General features: G+C 37.8%; 1 protein-coding gene and 1 long non-coding RNA gene across 4 annotated transcripts in view; one reads left to right on the forward strand and one right to left on the reverse strand.

Annotated features, from left to right (window-relative positions):
* Positions 1-15,806, forward strand: part of LOC140533779 (early activation antigen CD69-like) — a 37,395-nt gene extending 21,589 nt beyond the window's left edge. The window contains exons 2-6 of one of the 2 annotated variants that reach the window (XM_072653963.1): positions 5,055-5,548; positions 8,999-9,121; positions 9,686-9,909; positions 11,521-11,624; positions 13,255-15,806. In XM_072653963.1, coding sequence (XP_072510064.1) covers positions 5,482-5,548; positions 8,999-9,121; positions 9,686-9,909; positions 11,521-11,624; positions 13,255-13,366 — 630 coding nt within the window. In that variant the 5' untranslated portion in view covers positions 5,055-5,481 and the 3' untranslated portion in view covers positions 13,367-15,806. Of the gene's footprint in view, positions 1-4,914; positions 5,549-8,998; positions 9,122-9,685; positions 9,910-11,520; positions 11,625-13,254 lie in introns of those variants that run through there. The other variant, XM_072653962.1, reaches the window with a different exon arrangement.
* The window catches only part of LOC140533780 (uncharacterized), a 64,610-nt gene that overhangs the window by 5,198 nt on the left and 43,408 nt on the right, over positions 1-16,004 (reverse strand). The window contains exons 3-4 of one of the 2 annotated variants that reach the window (XR_011977056.1): positions 11,473-11,565; positions 9,658-9,916 (exon numbers count right to left, since the gene is read on the reverse strand). This is a non-coding gene — a long non-coding RNA (uncharacterized lncRNA). Of the gene's footprint in view, positions 1-9,657; positions 9,917-11,472; positions 11,566-16,004 lie in introns of those variants that run through there. The other variant, XR_011977055.1, reaches the window with a different exon arrangement.

Raw genomic sequence — 16,004 nt, forward strand, 5'->3', positions numbered from 1 at the left:
TTGCTTATTAAAGCATTCTTCTCCTCATTGGATCTTTGGACCTATTTTTCCATTTGGGTTAGTCTATTTTTAAAGGTGTTATTTTCTTCAACATTTCTTTGGGTCTCCTTTGGCAAGCTGTTGACTTACTTTTCATGATTTTCTTGAATTGTTCTCATTTCTTTTCCCAATTTTTCCTCCATCTCTCTTACTTGATTTTCAAAAGTCTTTTTGAGCTCTTCTATGGCCTGAGACCATTGCATATTTGTTTTTGGAGGTTTTGGATTTAAAAGCTTTGACTTTGACATCTTCCTCTGATGGTATGTTTTGTTGTTCCTCATCCAAAAGGATGGAAGAAAATACTTTTTCACCAAGAAAGTAACCTTATACAGTCTTATTTTTCCTCCTTTGGGGCCATTTAACCAACCAGTTGCTTGACTTTTGAGTCTTTTGTCAAGTGGAGGGTATACTGCCCTAGGCTTCAGAGGTTTTATGCAGCTGTTCTCTGAGATATTTCTAGGGACCTGTAAGTTCTCAGTTCCTCCAAGGTGACATAATCAAGGGAGAGGAGATTACTCCTCTCCTGGCCTGCACTCTGGTCTATAAGCAAACACAAGCACTCTCTTCTTCCCTGGAACTATGAGTAGGGTTCCCTCTCTACAGCTACCACCAGTTCCACCACAACAGTGCTATTCTTCACCTCATGACCACCTCTCAGGACTGAGACCCAGATTAGCCACTCGATTCCCCCAGGGTCTTTAGGTTGAGGACTCCAAAAGTGGATGCTGCTGCCACAGTGGCTACTACTGTTCTGGGGCCAGGGCTGGGGCTGGACTTCACTCCCCTCTCACCCCGGTGGAAGAGCTTTCTTACTGACCTTTGAAGCTGTCTTTGGCATTTATGGGTTGAGAAATCTGGGAACCACAGCAATTACCCATGATTCCATATCCTGAAGCCTGCTCCAGGCCTGTATGAGTAGTGTGGTCCAGGTTGGGTTGGGCTGTGCTCCACTCCAATCCTGACACCATAGACCTTTCCTGTTGGCCTTCCAGGCTGTCCAGGACAAAGCTGACGTTGTCCAAGCCGGAAATCTGTTTCACTTTGTCATTTTGTGGCTTCAGCTGCTCTAGAATTTGTTTAGAGTCCTTTTTTTACAGATATTTTATGGGTTATGGGAGGAGAGCCAGAATAGGTCAGTCCTTTTTCTCTGCCATCTTGGCTCCACCCCCAGATTGATTTTTTTTTTAACTAGGTAAAAGAAGCCATTCTTTGCCTCATTTCTTGCTTAACCTTAATCACTGGATAAGCATTGCCTCAGTCAAACAGATCTGGAAAAATCTTAGCTTAAAAAAAGATCAAGGTCTCCCACTGCATCCAGGGCCATCTCCAGTTGCCCTACTCTATAACCTGCTACTAGACCCAGATGGCTCCAGAGGAGAGAATGATGGTGATGTGTTCACACAACTCTATCTTAAATCCAATTCACTTGCATGTCATGAAATCAACTTCCTCATGTCATGGTTCTCTTCAAGAAAAAGGACAAAATATATCACTCCTCAACAAGTACTCTTCAGTCCAGTGACACTGGATACTTGGTTACTCCAGGAACTAGACACTTTTTTCTTTCAGATCCAGATATTTTCTTTGGCTTTCCCCAGGTCTGGAAAACTCTTCCTCTCCTTCCTCTGCTCACACTACTGATCTCCCTGGATACCTTTAAGTCTAGGTAACGACTAAGTAACTAGGTAACTACTAGGTAATAAGGTAATAACTTAAGTCCTATATTATTCAAAAAGTCTTCCTTAACCCTTCTTAATTCCAGTCCCTTCCTTCTGTTGAGTATTTCCTATTATCTTATATATAGCTTGCTCTGTATATATTTGTTTACATGTTGTCTCTGCCATTAGATTCTAAGCTCCTTGAGGGCAGGGACTGTCTTTTGCCTCCTTTTGTATCCTCTGCACTTAGTATAGTACCTAGAATATAGTAGGTGACTAATAAATGTTGTTGATTGATTAAAGAATGGATCAGAAGAACAGGGTTCTAGTCCCAATTTGGACATATACTAGCTTCATAGCCTTATGAAATTCATTACTCTGAACCTCAGTTTCTTCATCTGTGAATTGGGTATCATCATAACTCTCCAATCTATCTTGAAAGATTATTTGGAAAATCTCCTGCCAAAGTGAGCTAGCTCTGTAATTATTAGGAAAGAAACTAGTGCAAGCAAGGGCAAACCCAGGATTGTACTCTGACCAAAAACAAAATCAGTTGTGGGGTCATGATATTTTGTGTCTATTCCTGTCATACATTTCTGCTGTTTAGTGGGAAAGTCCTTGTATTTCTTTTGTTCTCTTTCCCCATGACTCTCCTTTGTAGTGAGTGACATTAGGGAACAGGGAAGTGGATCCAGGTCCCCTTTTACACTTTATTTATCTCGTCTGTCATCCCATGTCATTTTAGTTCATTGTATTTGAGAGCCAATCAGTCAATAAACATTTATTAAGGCTTAACTGTGTGCCAAACACTGTGCTAAGTGCCAGGCACACAAAAAAAGGGGCAAAAGATAGTCCCTGCCCTCAAGGAGCTTATAGTCTAATAGCAGAGACAACATGAAAAACAACTATATGTGAACAGAATATAGACAGGACAAATTGGAAATAATCAAGAGAAGGAAGGTACTAGCATTGAGGGAACTCCAATAACTCAATTCCTCCAATACAATTTTCCATCTTTTAAGAAATTCCAAAGGGTAGAGAACTCCTTAAAGAATGGAAGGTTCTTTCTGGGCCTTTGGAGCTTAAAAGTGAAATAACACCAAATTCACTCCATTTTACTGTTCATTTAAAATGACATGTATTTGTCCTATGATACCCATTTTTCCTCATGGACAATTGTAAAGACCTGTCTCCCTTGTTACTGACCATTCTTCTAATCAGGCAGTTGACTAATATTCATTAAGCATGCCTACTATGCCTACAATACTACTATGTACCAGACACTGGGCTAAGTATTGGGGATATGAAGAAAAAAGTCCAAATGATTCTTGTGCCTTGGACCCTTCTCCTCATCTGGAGTTGATTGAAGTTAGGGTTGAGGTGGGATGAAGCAAGCAGTTTCTAGAGTGTTTTAACTGATTAACTGGGCTTGAAGAGACTTTGACTACAAAAGTGATATGCTGTAACCTTCTATCTTCAAAAAGAGCCAGAGAGAAAATCAATTCATACTGCTTACAAATTCCATACCATATCATTATCTAGATGAGTCTTTTTAGATTATGACCACTCCAAAGCACATTTGAGATTTTCTGTGCTTTCATTTCCCTTTGTCAAGTCTACTGAGGCAAAAACAATCAGCTTTCTGGGTCTAAGGTATTTCTTTTCTTCTTTCAAGGAAGAGAGAAACATAATAGTTCACACTTTTGAAAGGCATCTCTGGGGTTCAAATTAGAGAGGAAAATTTCATCTTGGAGGAAAATGTGAAAGTGATTGCTGAGGGTCAGAATGGAAGTAGAAGAAGAAATCTGGACTGGAAATTCCCCTTTGCTCTTACCACACAGGTTCTAGGGATCCTGCTCCAGAACCTAACCTAATCAAAGTACCCTTATAGATTTAGAAAACACATGTGACTCAATTTAGAGTCATTTGTATACACTTAGGCAGAAGGCTAAAGCAACACAAAATGGAATTCAGATTTACAAGGAGATTCAAAGCCAAGTGAGCAGGCTGATTTTACCTACAGACAATCAGACTAAGAATAGGAAACTGATGAACAGGTTGACTCCGGAAACTCACTTTGATCAGAAGTTTTGTGGTCTTTTGTATATGTGCCATCCTGTTCCAGCTGCTATCATGATCAGATATCACATCCTGGCTTCATTACCCTGCTTTGCATCAAACTGCTATTACTTCATTTCCTTAACAAGCGGCTCCACCGGATTCTCCATATAAGGATATATACCCTCTCTCATTGACTAAGAAGGAACTGTGCAGTGTTCTGGCATATTCAGACCCTAAAAATATCTGTTAATTCTTGTTAAGAACTTTATTTAGGTTTTAAGTTCAATATTTATAGAAGAGGAAAGAATGCAATAGTAGCAATTTCTAGGCTAACCAGCAAATTCAGACTTTTCATTCTGTAATAAACATTTATTACCTGCAAATGCTGTGTAGGGCCCTGGGGATACTTTTTTTTTTTTTTTTTTTAGTGACAGTCTCTACCCTTAAGGATCTTATAGTCTCTTTGGTGAGAGGAGAGGAGGACAAATTTTGTAGTCAGTAAGAAAAATGACTTTTGGATGGGGGAGAAAGTATATCCTATTACCAACTCATTCAACTATATAAAGTAAAGTAAGACATTGCTTATTCTATTCATGTTGTAGAATTCAAATGCACAAAAGGTTATTATGATGCCTTACACATAGCACATGTTCAATAAATGTACTCAGAATCATCTTTGACTTTTTTTACCTTAGCACTCTATGCTTTGTCCACTTCCTTATTTCTCTTAAAGGTACCTGTCCTTTGCCCTATGTCCTTTAGGTGATAGCTAGATGATCTGAAGCCAGGATATGAAATATGATTATGATAGTAGGCTAACCTGAAAACTACCTCATGTTAATAGGGCTACTGAGTGATGATGAGTTAATTTACTCCCCTTCCTAGGTAAACTATTTGTATCTTAACTAAGACCTTCCCTAGATTCAAACTATTAATTCAGATTTCAACAAATTTGTTTTGGATCTCTTCAAAGAGCATTATACATACTATATATATATATATATATATATATATATATATATATATATACATATATATATATATATATATAGAGAGAGAGAGAGAGAGAGAGAGAGACAGAGAGAGAGAGAGAGAGAGAGAGAGAGAGACAGAGAGAGACAGAGAGAGACAGAGAGAGAGAGAGACAGAGAGAGAGAGACAGAGACAGAGAGAGACAGAGACAGAGAAAGAGAGAGAGAGGGAGAGAGAGAGACAGAGGGAGACAGAGACAGAGAGAGAGAGACAGAGGGAGGGAGACAAAGAGAGACAGAGAGAGAGATCTCTTAATTTTTACAGATCAGAAAAGTGAGCACAGAGAGAGGAAAAGGATGGGAATTGTGCAGTCAAAGCTGGAACTCAGAAGGTGAGTTCTATTGTCTCCTAACCTATCTTTCTCCCCAGCTCTTGTGATCTGAGGAGTTTTGATCTGGCTCATTAAAGGCAAGAGATTCTCTGTTTTCAAGCCCCTCATGTTATACCTACAGCTATGAGGAAGAAGGGTTCAGATTTAAAGGGAAAACCACACCCTCACTGTACAACATGAACAGCGTCCAGGTCACTGGACTGTAAATTAAAGATGAATTGGGGAAGGAGGAAATGAAGAAGGGGGCGGAGATAATATAACGGAATATAAGTAACTGTGTCTGTTCTGAGTATCAACACAGGCAAAGAACCCTAACAAAGACTACACTTAGGATCTGTCAAGAGATTGTGAACAAGAAAGATGCAAACAAGAGAAGAACTTTCTGGACAAGAAAACAGTCCCTTGCACACGGAGAGAGGAATTCAAAGTAAGCTGGATTTTATCTTTTTAATTGAAATCTTTTAAGTAGAAATTATAGGATTGAACATGAAAAGAATGGAGAGAGATTTGTATACATAATGACATTAACTCAATTGGGAGAATGATAGTTGTCTTCTCCTACTCCTACCGCTATCATCAATATATATTTTAAGCCTGAGTCCAGACCTGCTTCAGTCAGAGGGATATGGGAAGGCCTTGGAAGAAGGTTTACATCTGTAAAAGTGTCTGAGTTGTGAGAAAGTTCTAGAAAGATAGATATTCTCAAGAATGTTTTTATGGTCTCAATTCAAACTACCTTGGTTTATTGGCTGTTTGGTTTCCCTTGCTACATCCCTCCTTCCCCCAGCCCCCATAATTCCTCCTGATGCTTCTGCCTGCCTTGCCCAGATTATCATTTCGGGAGATTTGATGCTTCTTATCTCTTTGGCTACCATTTCTTTTTTCCTTACTATTACCTCCGCATTTGACTAACTCTCTTTGTTTCTTCTGCCTTTTCAAGTGTCCTGTCCTCTAGTAGGTTCCTCTACCTGCTTCCAAGACAAGAGGTGAGCAGGAACTCTGCCTTGCATAGCCATTACAAGTAAATGCAATTTACAAGAAAATTGACATGAAAGAATTATCTGAATTGGTACCTCCCTAATAGTTTAGAGTTTCATTTTCTTCTTCATCATCAACATCTATTTCTACATAATATATCTGGTTTTTTCCATTCATTCTCTCATTGAAAACATTTGAATTCACAGCTTTTCCTTCTTCCTCAATGTTTTATTTTGTCTGTATCTACTTCTTTTATTTCTAACCTTTCTTTTCTCAGACTGTTCTCTTCCTGAAGTTTTTATTCCTTTAGGATTTTGTTATTTTCATCCATATTCTTGAGGCTCTCATTCCTCTTCCCTCCTTCCTCCTGTCATATCTAAGAGGAATTCAGAAAATTGAGAACAAAGATGCTATCATATCTAAAAACTATTCAGTCATAGAGCCTATTATAGGAAGGGTAAAACTGACAAAATTCTTTTGAACTCCTCACATCAAACTACTATCTTGTGTAAGGGCATTTCTAGCTCCTGAAAAATCAATCTTCAACGGATTGAAGATCACAAGTCAAAACCAAGTTATTCCTGTGAGTCATACCACTATTTCAATGGAGGTTCACCAATTTTTTTTAATCCAAACTGGGCAACAAATTATAAAGGAAGAGATGGCTAGGTTCAAAGGAAGGGAAATAGCTGGGGGTCAGCTCAGGAACACAAAATGTCCTGAACTTATAGTCAGTTGCTTGGTGAATCCATAGTCTCTGTCTCCCTCTCTTTCTGGTTGTCTAGTTGATCTGGACAATTGAACGTCATTCTTGGGGGATTTTATAGAAAACGTGTCTAAGGGGGACTTTCTTGTCTTTTTTTACTTCAGTTCTGGAAAGGACCTTTAGACAATTTTTGAAAGGTTCTCGGAAATGATGTTGAGGGTAGTAGGAAGTCACCTGTGATATGAGCTAAACTGTGGGGGGGTCAAAGTAGCTCAAAACTGAACCACTTAGCTAATGATAAGATCAGTGAAGCACTCCCTGTCACTTTGATCTTTTGCTCATTCACAGTTACTGCAGCTGAACTGATATAGGTTGGAAATAGGAGGGGGATGAGGGGAAGCATTCAAGTGGCTAAAGATGTTCTATGAAACTTAGTCTGACATTGTGGTTAAAGATGCAGCAGTGTCAGTGACTATCAGATGGTGAGAATCGAAACTGACCCAAAAGGAACTCTAAACTTGCTAAGGTACAGTCTGAGAGCTGCATCCAATCATGCAGCCCTTATAGGAGTGGGAAAGAAATATCAGCCTAGAGAGGCTCAGAGAAGATGAAATTACACAAGGCAGAAATGACAGCAATCCTGTAGAAGGAGAATAAGTACTACGTGCACAACCAAATTTATGGGATTCTTTTGAGGATTAAATAAGATAATGTATACAAAGGTCCTATGGAAACCAAAAGGCACTGAATAAATGTTAGCTGCAATTTTTCACCTGTGTATGGATAGAGATGGAAAAACAAGTGAATAAACCCCAAAGAAGCAATACTTAATGTTCATCCATGTGAATGCTGAACTTTGAGGAAGATACATTTTGAAGCTGTAATAATAAGGGGAAAAAACAACTCTAAATAAAAACCATCACTGAAAAAACCACTGCAATTTCCAGAAATGTTGCCTACTGACTTGTGGTTTCAGTTACAAAAGTCATCTGCAGAGGTAAAACTTACTTCAACTTAATTCCCCAAGCTTTTATTAAGTGTCTGATTAATAGTTTATAACAGGTTTTTCTTAAATAATATGAATAATAATAATTGATTAAGTGCCTCCTTAAGCAAGGTACTGGGAACACAAAGCAAGAGCTAAAACCACTAAAACAGTCCCTGCCCTGAAAAGACTTACATACTTGCACAAAGATAAGTAAATTCAGGTATACTCCAATATCCAAATACATCTGTGATCCTATCCATTCAGAAGCTCCCTCCAAAGACACAGATTACAGTTCATCCTTGCCAGCTCAACCTATGGGATTTTTGCCCATTTCCTCTCATAAATTTGCCACAAGGGCTCCACCCATAGCATTTGGAGGGCTGCTTCCTCACTTTATCTTGACATCAAATGGATATCAGTGGACTGCTCTAGCTTTATTATAGAAAGAAAGAGCACTGAGATTGAAGCGGGGGGGATGGGGAGGAGAAGGTGGGGAAAGCCATGCATTTAAAGTAATACTACTCAGGTCCAGATTCTGGTTCTGTTATTTAAACTTGCCTCATGGAGCTATCCTAAAAAAGAGTGTTATACAAATGCTAAAGTGCCATATAAATGTTGTTTTAAAACATTATTAGTAAAGAGATTGTTTTTTCATTTTATAGACTTCTTTTCAATGTTTCACCTATTTAAAAAATTTGGGAACAATTTCTTTATTTAGAGTTGATTGAATGCAATAGGGTTTAGAGTATAATGGCCAATCAGTCAATGTTATTAAATTCCTTTAGACTAGTTAAGTCTCTCTGCTGTTCATTGTAGTAAATAGCTCAATGATATGGACCTTAGCACACTAAAATAAAACCATTGAAGTCCTCTTTGTAGATTTGGGTTTTAAAGAGACCCTCTTTTGTCTCCACCAAAAGAATAAAAAAAATATAGCCAGTCTAATGTTTTCCTAAACCTAGAGTTTATGGACCTACTCAAAGCATGAATAATAAATTAGAGTCTTCTCTGACTTCCTTTATTTTTGTCCAAATGCCTTTTTTCAAGAACCTTCTCAATCCCAGATACCAAAATATATATAAGTACATTAGCTAGTTAGGCCAAGAGTCAAGGGAGGCATGTTTGTTTATCAGCAGCTTGTAGATAGATCCCCAAACATCCATTGCTTTCATGACTTGACTGATCATTGATTTCCTTTCTTTCAGACCAGACCACGAATTCCATGATGACCCCTGAGTCAGATGGCTCCCTACGAGTTCCTGTTCCATGTGCTGTTCTCCCTGTCGTCATTATTGCCATTTTGATCATCACAATAATTGCCTTGTCAGGTAGGTGAGCACTTTTTGGATTCAGTCATAGCCCCTTTTGTATAGCAACTTCCTAGTTATCCAGAATGGTTGAGGAATGGGTTGTTTGGGTGAATGAGTGAATGAAGGAATGGATGGTAAAAATTTTTTGTTAAGGGAACATGAAATTTGTGTTAAGCGCTGTACTAAATTATGGGGATATGAATATAAAAAAAAGATATTCTCTTCATTCAAGGAAATTACACTCTAGCAGAGCAAGACATGGTAACCAGAGAAGGGTATTTTAGATTGGAACAAATTGTATGCTCAGCCTTTTCCTTTTTCCCATTTACTATCTGGCATCTTTGGTCAGAGACACTACATAGAACACCCTATTTGACTCTAAGATGAACATTATTTTGAGGGCAAAGGGGAATAGCAATCTTTATGCCACTGGTTAGAGGATTCTTTGCCCCTTACTCCTGAGAGGGAATACTGTCATCAATTCTATTTCTCATTTTATCACTTAGCACAGCACACAGACCATATAGCTCCATAGATTATATATATTGTGACAGTTAAAATATCAAATGACTTTATTTGCAGTGGGTCAATACAACTGTCCTGGAAAATATGTTAGTGAAAATACATCTCCATTGATGACATCGATGTCCTTGGATCTTTCTGTGTCCTCATGCCCTGATTCTTGGATTGGATACCGAGGCAAATGTTACATCTTTTCCAACACTACAGCGAACTGGTACACCAGCCAAAATGCCTGCTCTTCCCACGATTCAACTCTTGCTCAGATTGACTCTAAGGAAGACCTGGTAAGACCTTGTTATACAAAAATAGTATTTTAAAATGTTAGGATTTTTCTTTATCATTCTTGTTTGTGGATACTCATGGCTTCCCTATGAAGGAAAATTTTGCATTTTGTTTGCATGTTGTTTTCTCATTAGACTGTAGGGTCTTTGAAAGCCAGGACTGTTTTTTTGTTTTGTTTTATTTTTGACTTTTTTGCAATCTGTTATAGAACAGTGTTTAGCTCTTAATAAATGTTAGTTGACTGATTCTGCCATTTATAGGGAAATTGAATCACAAGAACACACAAGATTGAGTAAAACACTAGAATATTGGCTTTTAGTTGTTCATTCTACAAGTCTTTATTAAGTGCCTGCTATATACCAGGGACTGTGCTAGGCATTAGAGAATACAAAGACAAAATATAAAACAATCCCTGCCCTCAAGGAGCTTAGACTTTCTGGGGGAGAGCACATGGACCATTCAATATGGACATGTACAAGCAATATGCAAAATATATAACAGAATACTTACAATGCAGTTTAAGGGAAGTGGCCCTAATACTTGGGGATATCACGAAAAGCTTCACCCAGGAGATGAGATGGTGTTTGAAGTAACCTTTGATGAAACATGAGGGATCTTAAGGGGCAGAAGTCAGGAGGTCCTGCTTTCCTGGCTCTGAATCATTATAGGATTTTTTTGAGTTGGAAGGACTTTAGAGATCATCTTGGACAAAGCTATCATTTTATAAATGGAGAAACTGAGGCCCAGAGTGGAAAAGTAACTTGTTAGTGCTTACATAGCTCCTAATTGGTAGCTAAAATTCAAGTGCAAGTCTTTTTAACACAGATCCAGTGCTCTTTACGGAATTCTCTAAGCATCTCATATTTTCTTTGTCCTATATGCTAAAGGATAAGATCATAGGTTTAAGCTACTGGTCTATTGGTAATTATATTAGTGTCCCCTTCCCTTACATTACAATTTCCTCCACCCATCACTTTGACTTATGTTTCTTTCTTTTAGCATAGCTCTTTGATCCTTATCAAAAAATATATATATTACCCTCAGAAGGGTAACACTTTAAGCTACATATTAACCGTTTGCATTTTAGTATGAAGAAAAAATTTGAAAGCATTTCTTCATAGATAAAGATGAAGCAAGAAAGGATTAAGGTATAGTTTATGAGGAACATCACAAAACTTTGGAAGGAATTGGGAAAGAAGCCAGGATAGGAAGACGAGACACACCAAAGACTTCTTTTCTGTCTTCAAAATTTGACCAAAGCCTTAGTGTTCCTAATTTCTAAGTACTGGTGGTGTCCTGGGCATATAAAGAGTCAGTCAAACACACCAAGAGTTAGCATACAGTGGCCAGTCAGTAAATATTATTAAATTCTGTTAGACTAGTTGACCTTTTGTGGTCCTTATTACAGTTCAATGCTATCAAATAAAAATTTACTCCCCTTTGTCATTATCATGATTGCAAGATGTGAACAACCTGCGTTCACAATACACATTGAAAAGATCACTCCAGTGTTTGGGACAGAGGATTTCATATGAAATTAATCAATTTCTCAATTATGCACTTACTTGGAGAATGAAGTATATGACAATGGCTTCCCATGTGCTTTCTTCAAGATTTTTCTCAAGCGATACGCGAGTAATGTTGAGCACTGGATTGGACTGAAAAATGAAACAGACCAGGCATGGCGATGGACAAATGGCAAAGAATTCAGTGGCTGGTGAGTTCTGAGATGGAATTCATTCTCTAACTGCTGGGGCTCAGAAGAATAAATGAGGACCTCTTTCTTTTTCCTTTTTCAAAGTATTTTTCTGAATGAGATTGTGACTTCTTTAAAAAAATGAAACTATTCTATTCCATGCATATATATACATATATACTCAGCATCTTCCTATCTCATAGAGTCATCTATGAAATGACAGGATTGAACCATGTATCCTCTATGGTCTCTACTAGCTCTAGATCTAAATTTTTTTGGGGAGGGGGAGTAGGGAGCATGGAGGCAATCAAGGTTAAGTGACTTTCCCAGGGTCCCACAGCTAGTGAGTATCTGAGGTCATATTTTAACTAAAATCCTCCTCACCCTAAAGCCAGTGCTCTGTGAGCTAAGGTGCCACCTGGTCACATCTAAGATCTTATAACAAAGTTTTAGAGCTGAAAGTGACAGCTGAAGCCCAGAGAGGGGAAAGGATTTATCCGCCTTCTACATCTGTTTCTTTGCATCTGTCTTTCCCATGCCTAGAATGTTCTTTCTTCTCTCTTAGAACCCCTATCAGTCTCCAAGGATCAACTGAAATATCAGTTCCTATAAAGCACCTTTCTTGATTACTCAAGTTGTTGGAACTTACCTCTATCCCTTCAATGCGGTATATGGGAGTGTCAGGCCTGAATTCAGGAAGACTCATCTTATTGAGTTCAAATCCTGCCTCAGACACTTCCCAGCTGTGTGACCCTAAGCAAGTCACTTAACCTTACTCATCTTACTTAACTTACTCATCTGTAAAATGAACTAAAGAAGAGAATTGTAAACCACTCTAATATCTTTGCCAAGAAAACCCCAGATGAGGTAATGAAGGGTCAGACACAACTGAAAAATGACTGAACAAATAGTTGATAAGGATTTCAAATAGCCTCCCATATGTGTAGATGTAAGATTTTTGTGGTGGTAGAATTAACAACACTTAGCAACTAATTCTATCTGGGGAGTGGGGAGGCAGGAAGAGAAGAGCTGTGACTGATGATGCTGCTCTTGGAAAATGTGGTTGAACTAAATTTATTTCTTTAGCAAACAAAAATTTAACATTTTTAGAGATCTTTTATAAGTTCATTATATAGTTCATATTAGTTTGGGTGATGAGAAATTAAAATCTTCATCTGTTATGCTAGATACACTAATTCAGTACTTCAAATCCATTTCTATACCTTTTCTTCAAAGGTAGGGGAAAGGAATAAACATTTCTATAGCACCTACTATGTGACAAACACTGTGCTTAACACACTTTACACATATTATCTCATCTGATCCTCATAACAACCCTAGGAGGTAGACGCTGTTATCATTCCCATTTCACAGTTGAGGAAACTGAGACAGAGTTTAAGTGACTAGTCAAGGATCACACACCCAAAAAACATGTAAGGTTAGATTTTAGCTCAAGACTTCTTACTTATAGCCCAGTGATCTCTACATTGCACCATTTGGCTGCCTCAAAGGGTTGGATAGGACTTTCCTCATTTTCCTCAATGGTCTGACTGTTCGGATGGAAACTAGTGTTTGTTTTTTAAATGTCTCTGTTGCCATAGAACTCTTTCTAGTAGTGACACTGATTTTGGTCTTCTTTCGTTCGTTATAGGTTCAACCTCACAGGATCAGGGAACTGTGCATACCTTAGAAATACTGAGGTTGGCAGCGTCAAATGCCAGAAAGCGCTGCACTGGATCTGTAGCAAACCCACCAAACACTGATAGCACATGCTTGCGGATGTGATTGAAACTCAATGAAACCAGTCTCTCAATGGGTTAGCTTACTCCATGTAAGAATTTGTCCTTAAAGACATCCATTCTCTTCCCCATTTGTAAGAGACTCGGGAAATCTCTTAGTCATTTGGAAAGCCCTAGAAGGACCAGCCTTTATTGTTTCCCTAATATTGGTAGATATACCAGAGCACACTACGATGCTTGAGGAGAGGACTCTAGGACATAGTCAAAGACTATTCTGCTATAAAAACCCAGCTGCTTAAGCTGAAATATCTCTGGATGGAGATGACTCATTACCAGATATTATTATCATCAGATCAAGAACCAGAGGATGATAACTAGATATCTGTATGAACAAGCACCTGCTGAATGCAATAGAGCAACTTAAGGAAGAAGAGGAGTAAGAAGATGAAAGAATCCAAAACTTAAGCAACAACTTGTTACAAGATCTAAGTGCTACCAAAATACTAAAGAGGAAACATATACACATTCTAATAAACGTACACAAACACTTTGGAGAATTTCTCCTGCAGAGATTTCTAGCTGCCACCCCAAGGCCCAGAGCCCATACCTAGAGAAAATTAATAAAGTGGATGGATTCCCAGGCAGCAGTAAAAAATCTCTTACAGAACCAGGATGAAATGAGTTCATATTCAAAGTTCTAGGAGAAGAAGATAAGGAGATTTTGGTTTGGGAGAGTTCTGTGGTAATGGAAAGTTTGGATGAAGTTCAGGAAGTAATTTTTGAAGGGGAATCTCATGGATATTGGAAGTGGTCTTGGAAATGGAGATTTTTACAATGGAGAAGGAGGACTAGAGGGTGACTATTTTCAAAGTGGTCCTAGTTATGGAAAAGATTAATCTCTAAATAGTTTTCTCTCCCTAAATCAAAGATAAAATAAGGACACTGATGTTATGTGCCCAGTTCTTTGAAAAGTGAATGAATTCAACACTTGCTTTCTGTTCATCTGGAACCCATGGTGAAGAAACACTTAAAAGACAACAAGCTTTGGATATTAAATCTTAGAAACTTCGAGAAGAAAATCGATACCAGCAACAGAAATGTCATGACCTGGAAAGTATTCTCTAGGCCTTTTCCTTCTTTAGTGCTGAGAGACCAGGATGAAAGTTGTCTTTCAAAGACCGTATATGTTTCTATTAAGTGCAGGTTATCATCTCAACATTTATTCCCTGCGAAAGAAATGGAGTATCTTGGGGAACTATGTAATGAAGAAGCATAGATTAATCTTTCTGTGGGCCAGAAAATCTTACAGTCCTATTAATTAAGCATCACTCCTAAGGAGAAAGAGTTAACTTAAAAAATCAAAATAAAACAAAACATTCTAGATGGAACTTGGATGAAGTGTTGGGCATTGTCACAAAGACCTGAATTCATGTCCTGTCTCAGATATTAATTAGCTATGAGACCTTGGGCAAGTCACTGCACTTCTCAGCCTGAGTTTCCTCATCTGTAAAATGAGGGAGTTAGATTAAAAAACCTCTAAGGTTCCTTTAAATCTATGATCCTATGCACTTTATGTTTCCATAGTGCTTTTGTTAAGTATAATATTCTAAAACAGGACAGAGACTGAATTCAAAATTATTTATTATTTGCTGACCGCTTAGGAACATTGCACAAAATGAAGGAGTTTCTACATGAACATAACCTGAATGTAAATATCTGGAGACCTGGTAATTGTCATCCCTTTTTATTTCCCCATTCCCCACAAAATTGTATCTCATAACAAAGACACTGGTTTCAAATGCAGTTTGCACCTGACTCTACCTACATTTTTTTTAATTTTTTTTTTTTTTTTACTGATAAATATGATGTTAAGCTTAAGAGGATTTATCTGTGTCTCTCACTGTCTCTCTCTACATGTCTGTCTCTCTGTCTCTTTTTGTCTCTGTCTCTCAAAGTCTGTCAGTAGACTAAGAGGGGCAACTGACTTGCAAAATCATTTCAATCTCTAATTTCTACATTTTTGCTAAACGTTGATGGGTTTGTTTTCTTTACTCAAATATTAAAATGAATCAGTGGTCTCATTTATAGAAAACTTCAATTTTGCTGAAAATCCATACAATCATTTTTCTTGGATAGCTAGACTCTTATTTATAGCATTGTGTAGAGATAAGGAACAGGAGAGATGTATGGAATGGGGTTAAATTAGATCATGATGAAAATGTGCAATATATGACATGGCTATTTCTAAAATGATAGGAAAGAAAAACTGACTGTTAAAAGCTGGGAAAAATGAATTTCTTCAGCTGTTGCTATATATGGCCTGCTCAGATCAATGCTTCTATGTGCAATACTGCATGTGAATTTTCCTTTTGGTCTCCAAACAAAGTGTTTGGGCAGTCAAATGTCAGTGTTCAACTGTCTTCAGAAAATAAACGAAACTACAAACAACAAATTGATTCTGACTCTTTATATTATTGTAAGCTAATGGTTATCTAGATTTCTATCAAGTAGAAAAACCTATCAGAAACATTCCCTTATATGTGTAAAGTGCCTTATCTTTTCAGAATGCTTTTGCATATTATCTCATTTTATCCTCATAGCAACCTGTATGTTCATTAATTTAGCTAATAAGACGTTCACTCACAGTCTAATAAAGGAGACA

The sequence above is a fragment of the Notamacropus eugenii genome, chromosome 3 (assembly GCF_028372415.1).
Source record: "Notamacropus eugenii isolate mMacEug1 chromosome 3, mMacEug1.pri_v2, whole genome shotgun sequence".
NCBI classification, from domain to species: Eukaryota; Metazoa; Chordata; class Mammalia; order Diprotodontia; family Macropodidae; genus Notamacropus; species Notamacropus eugenii.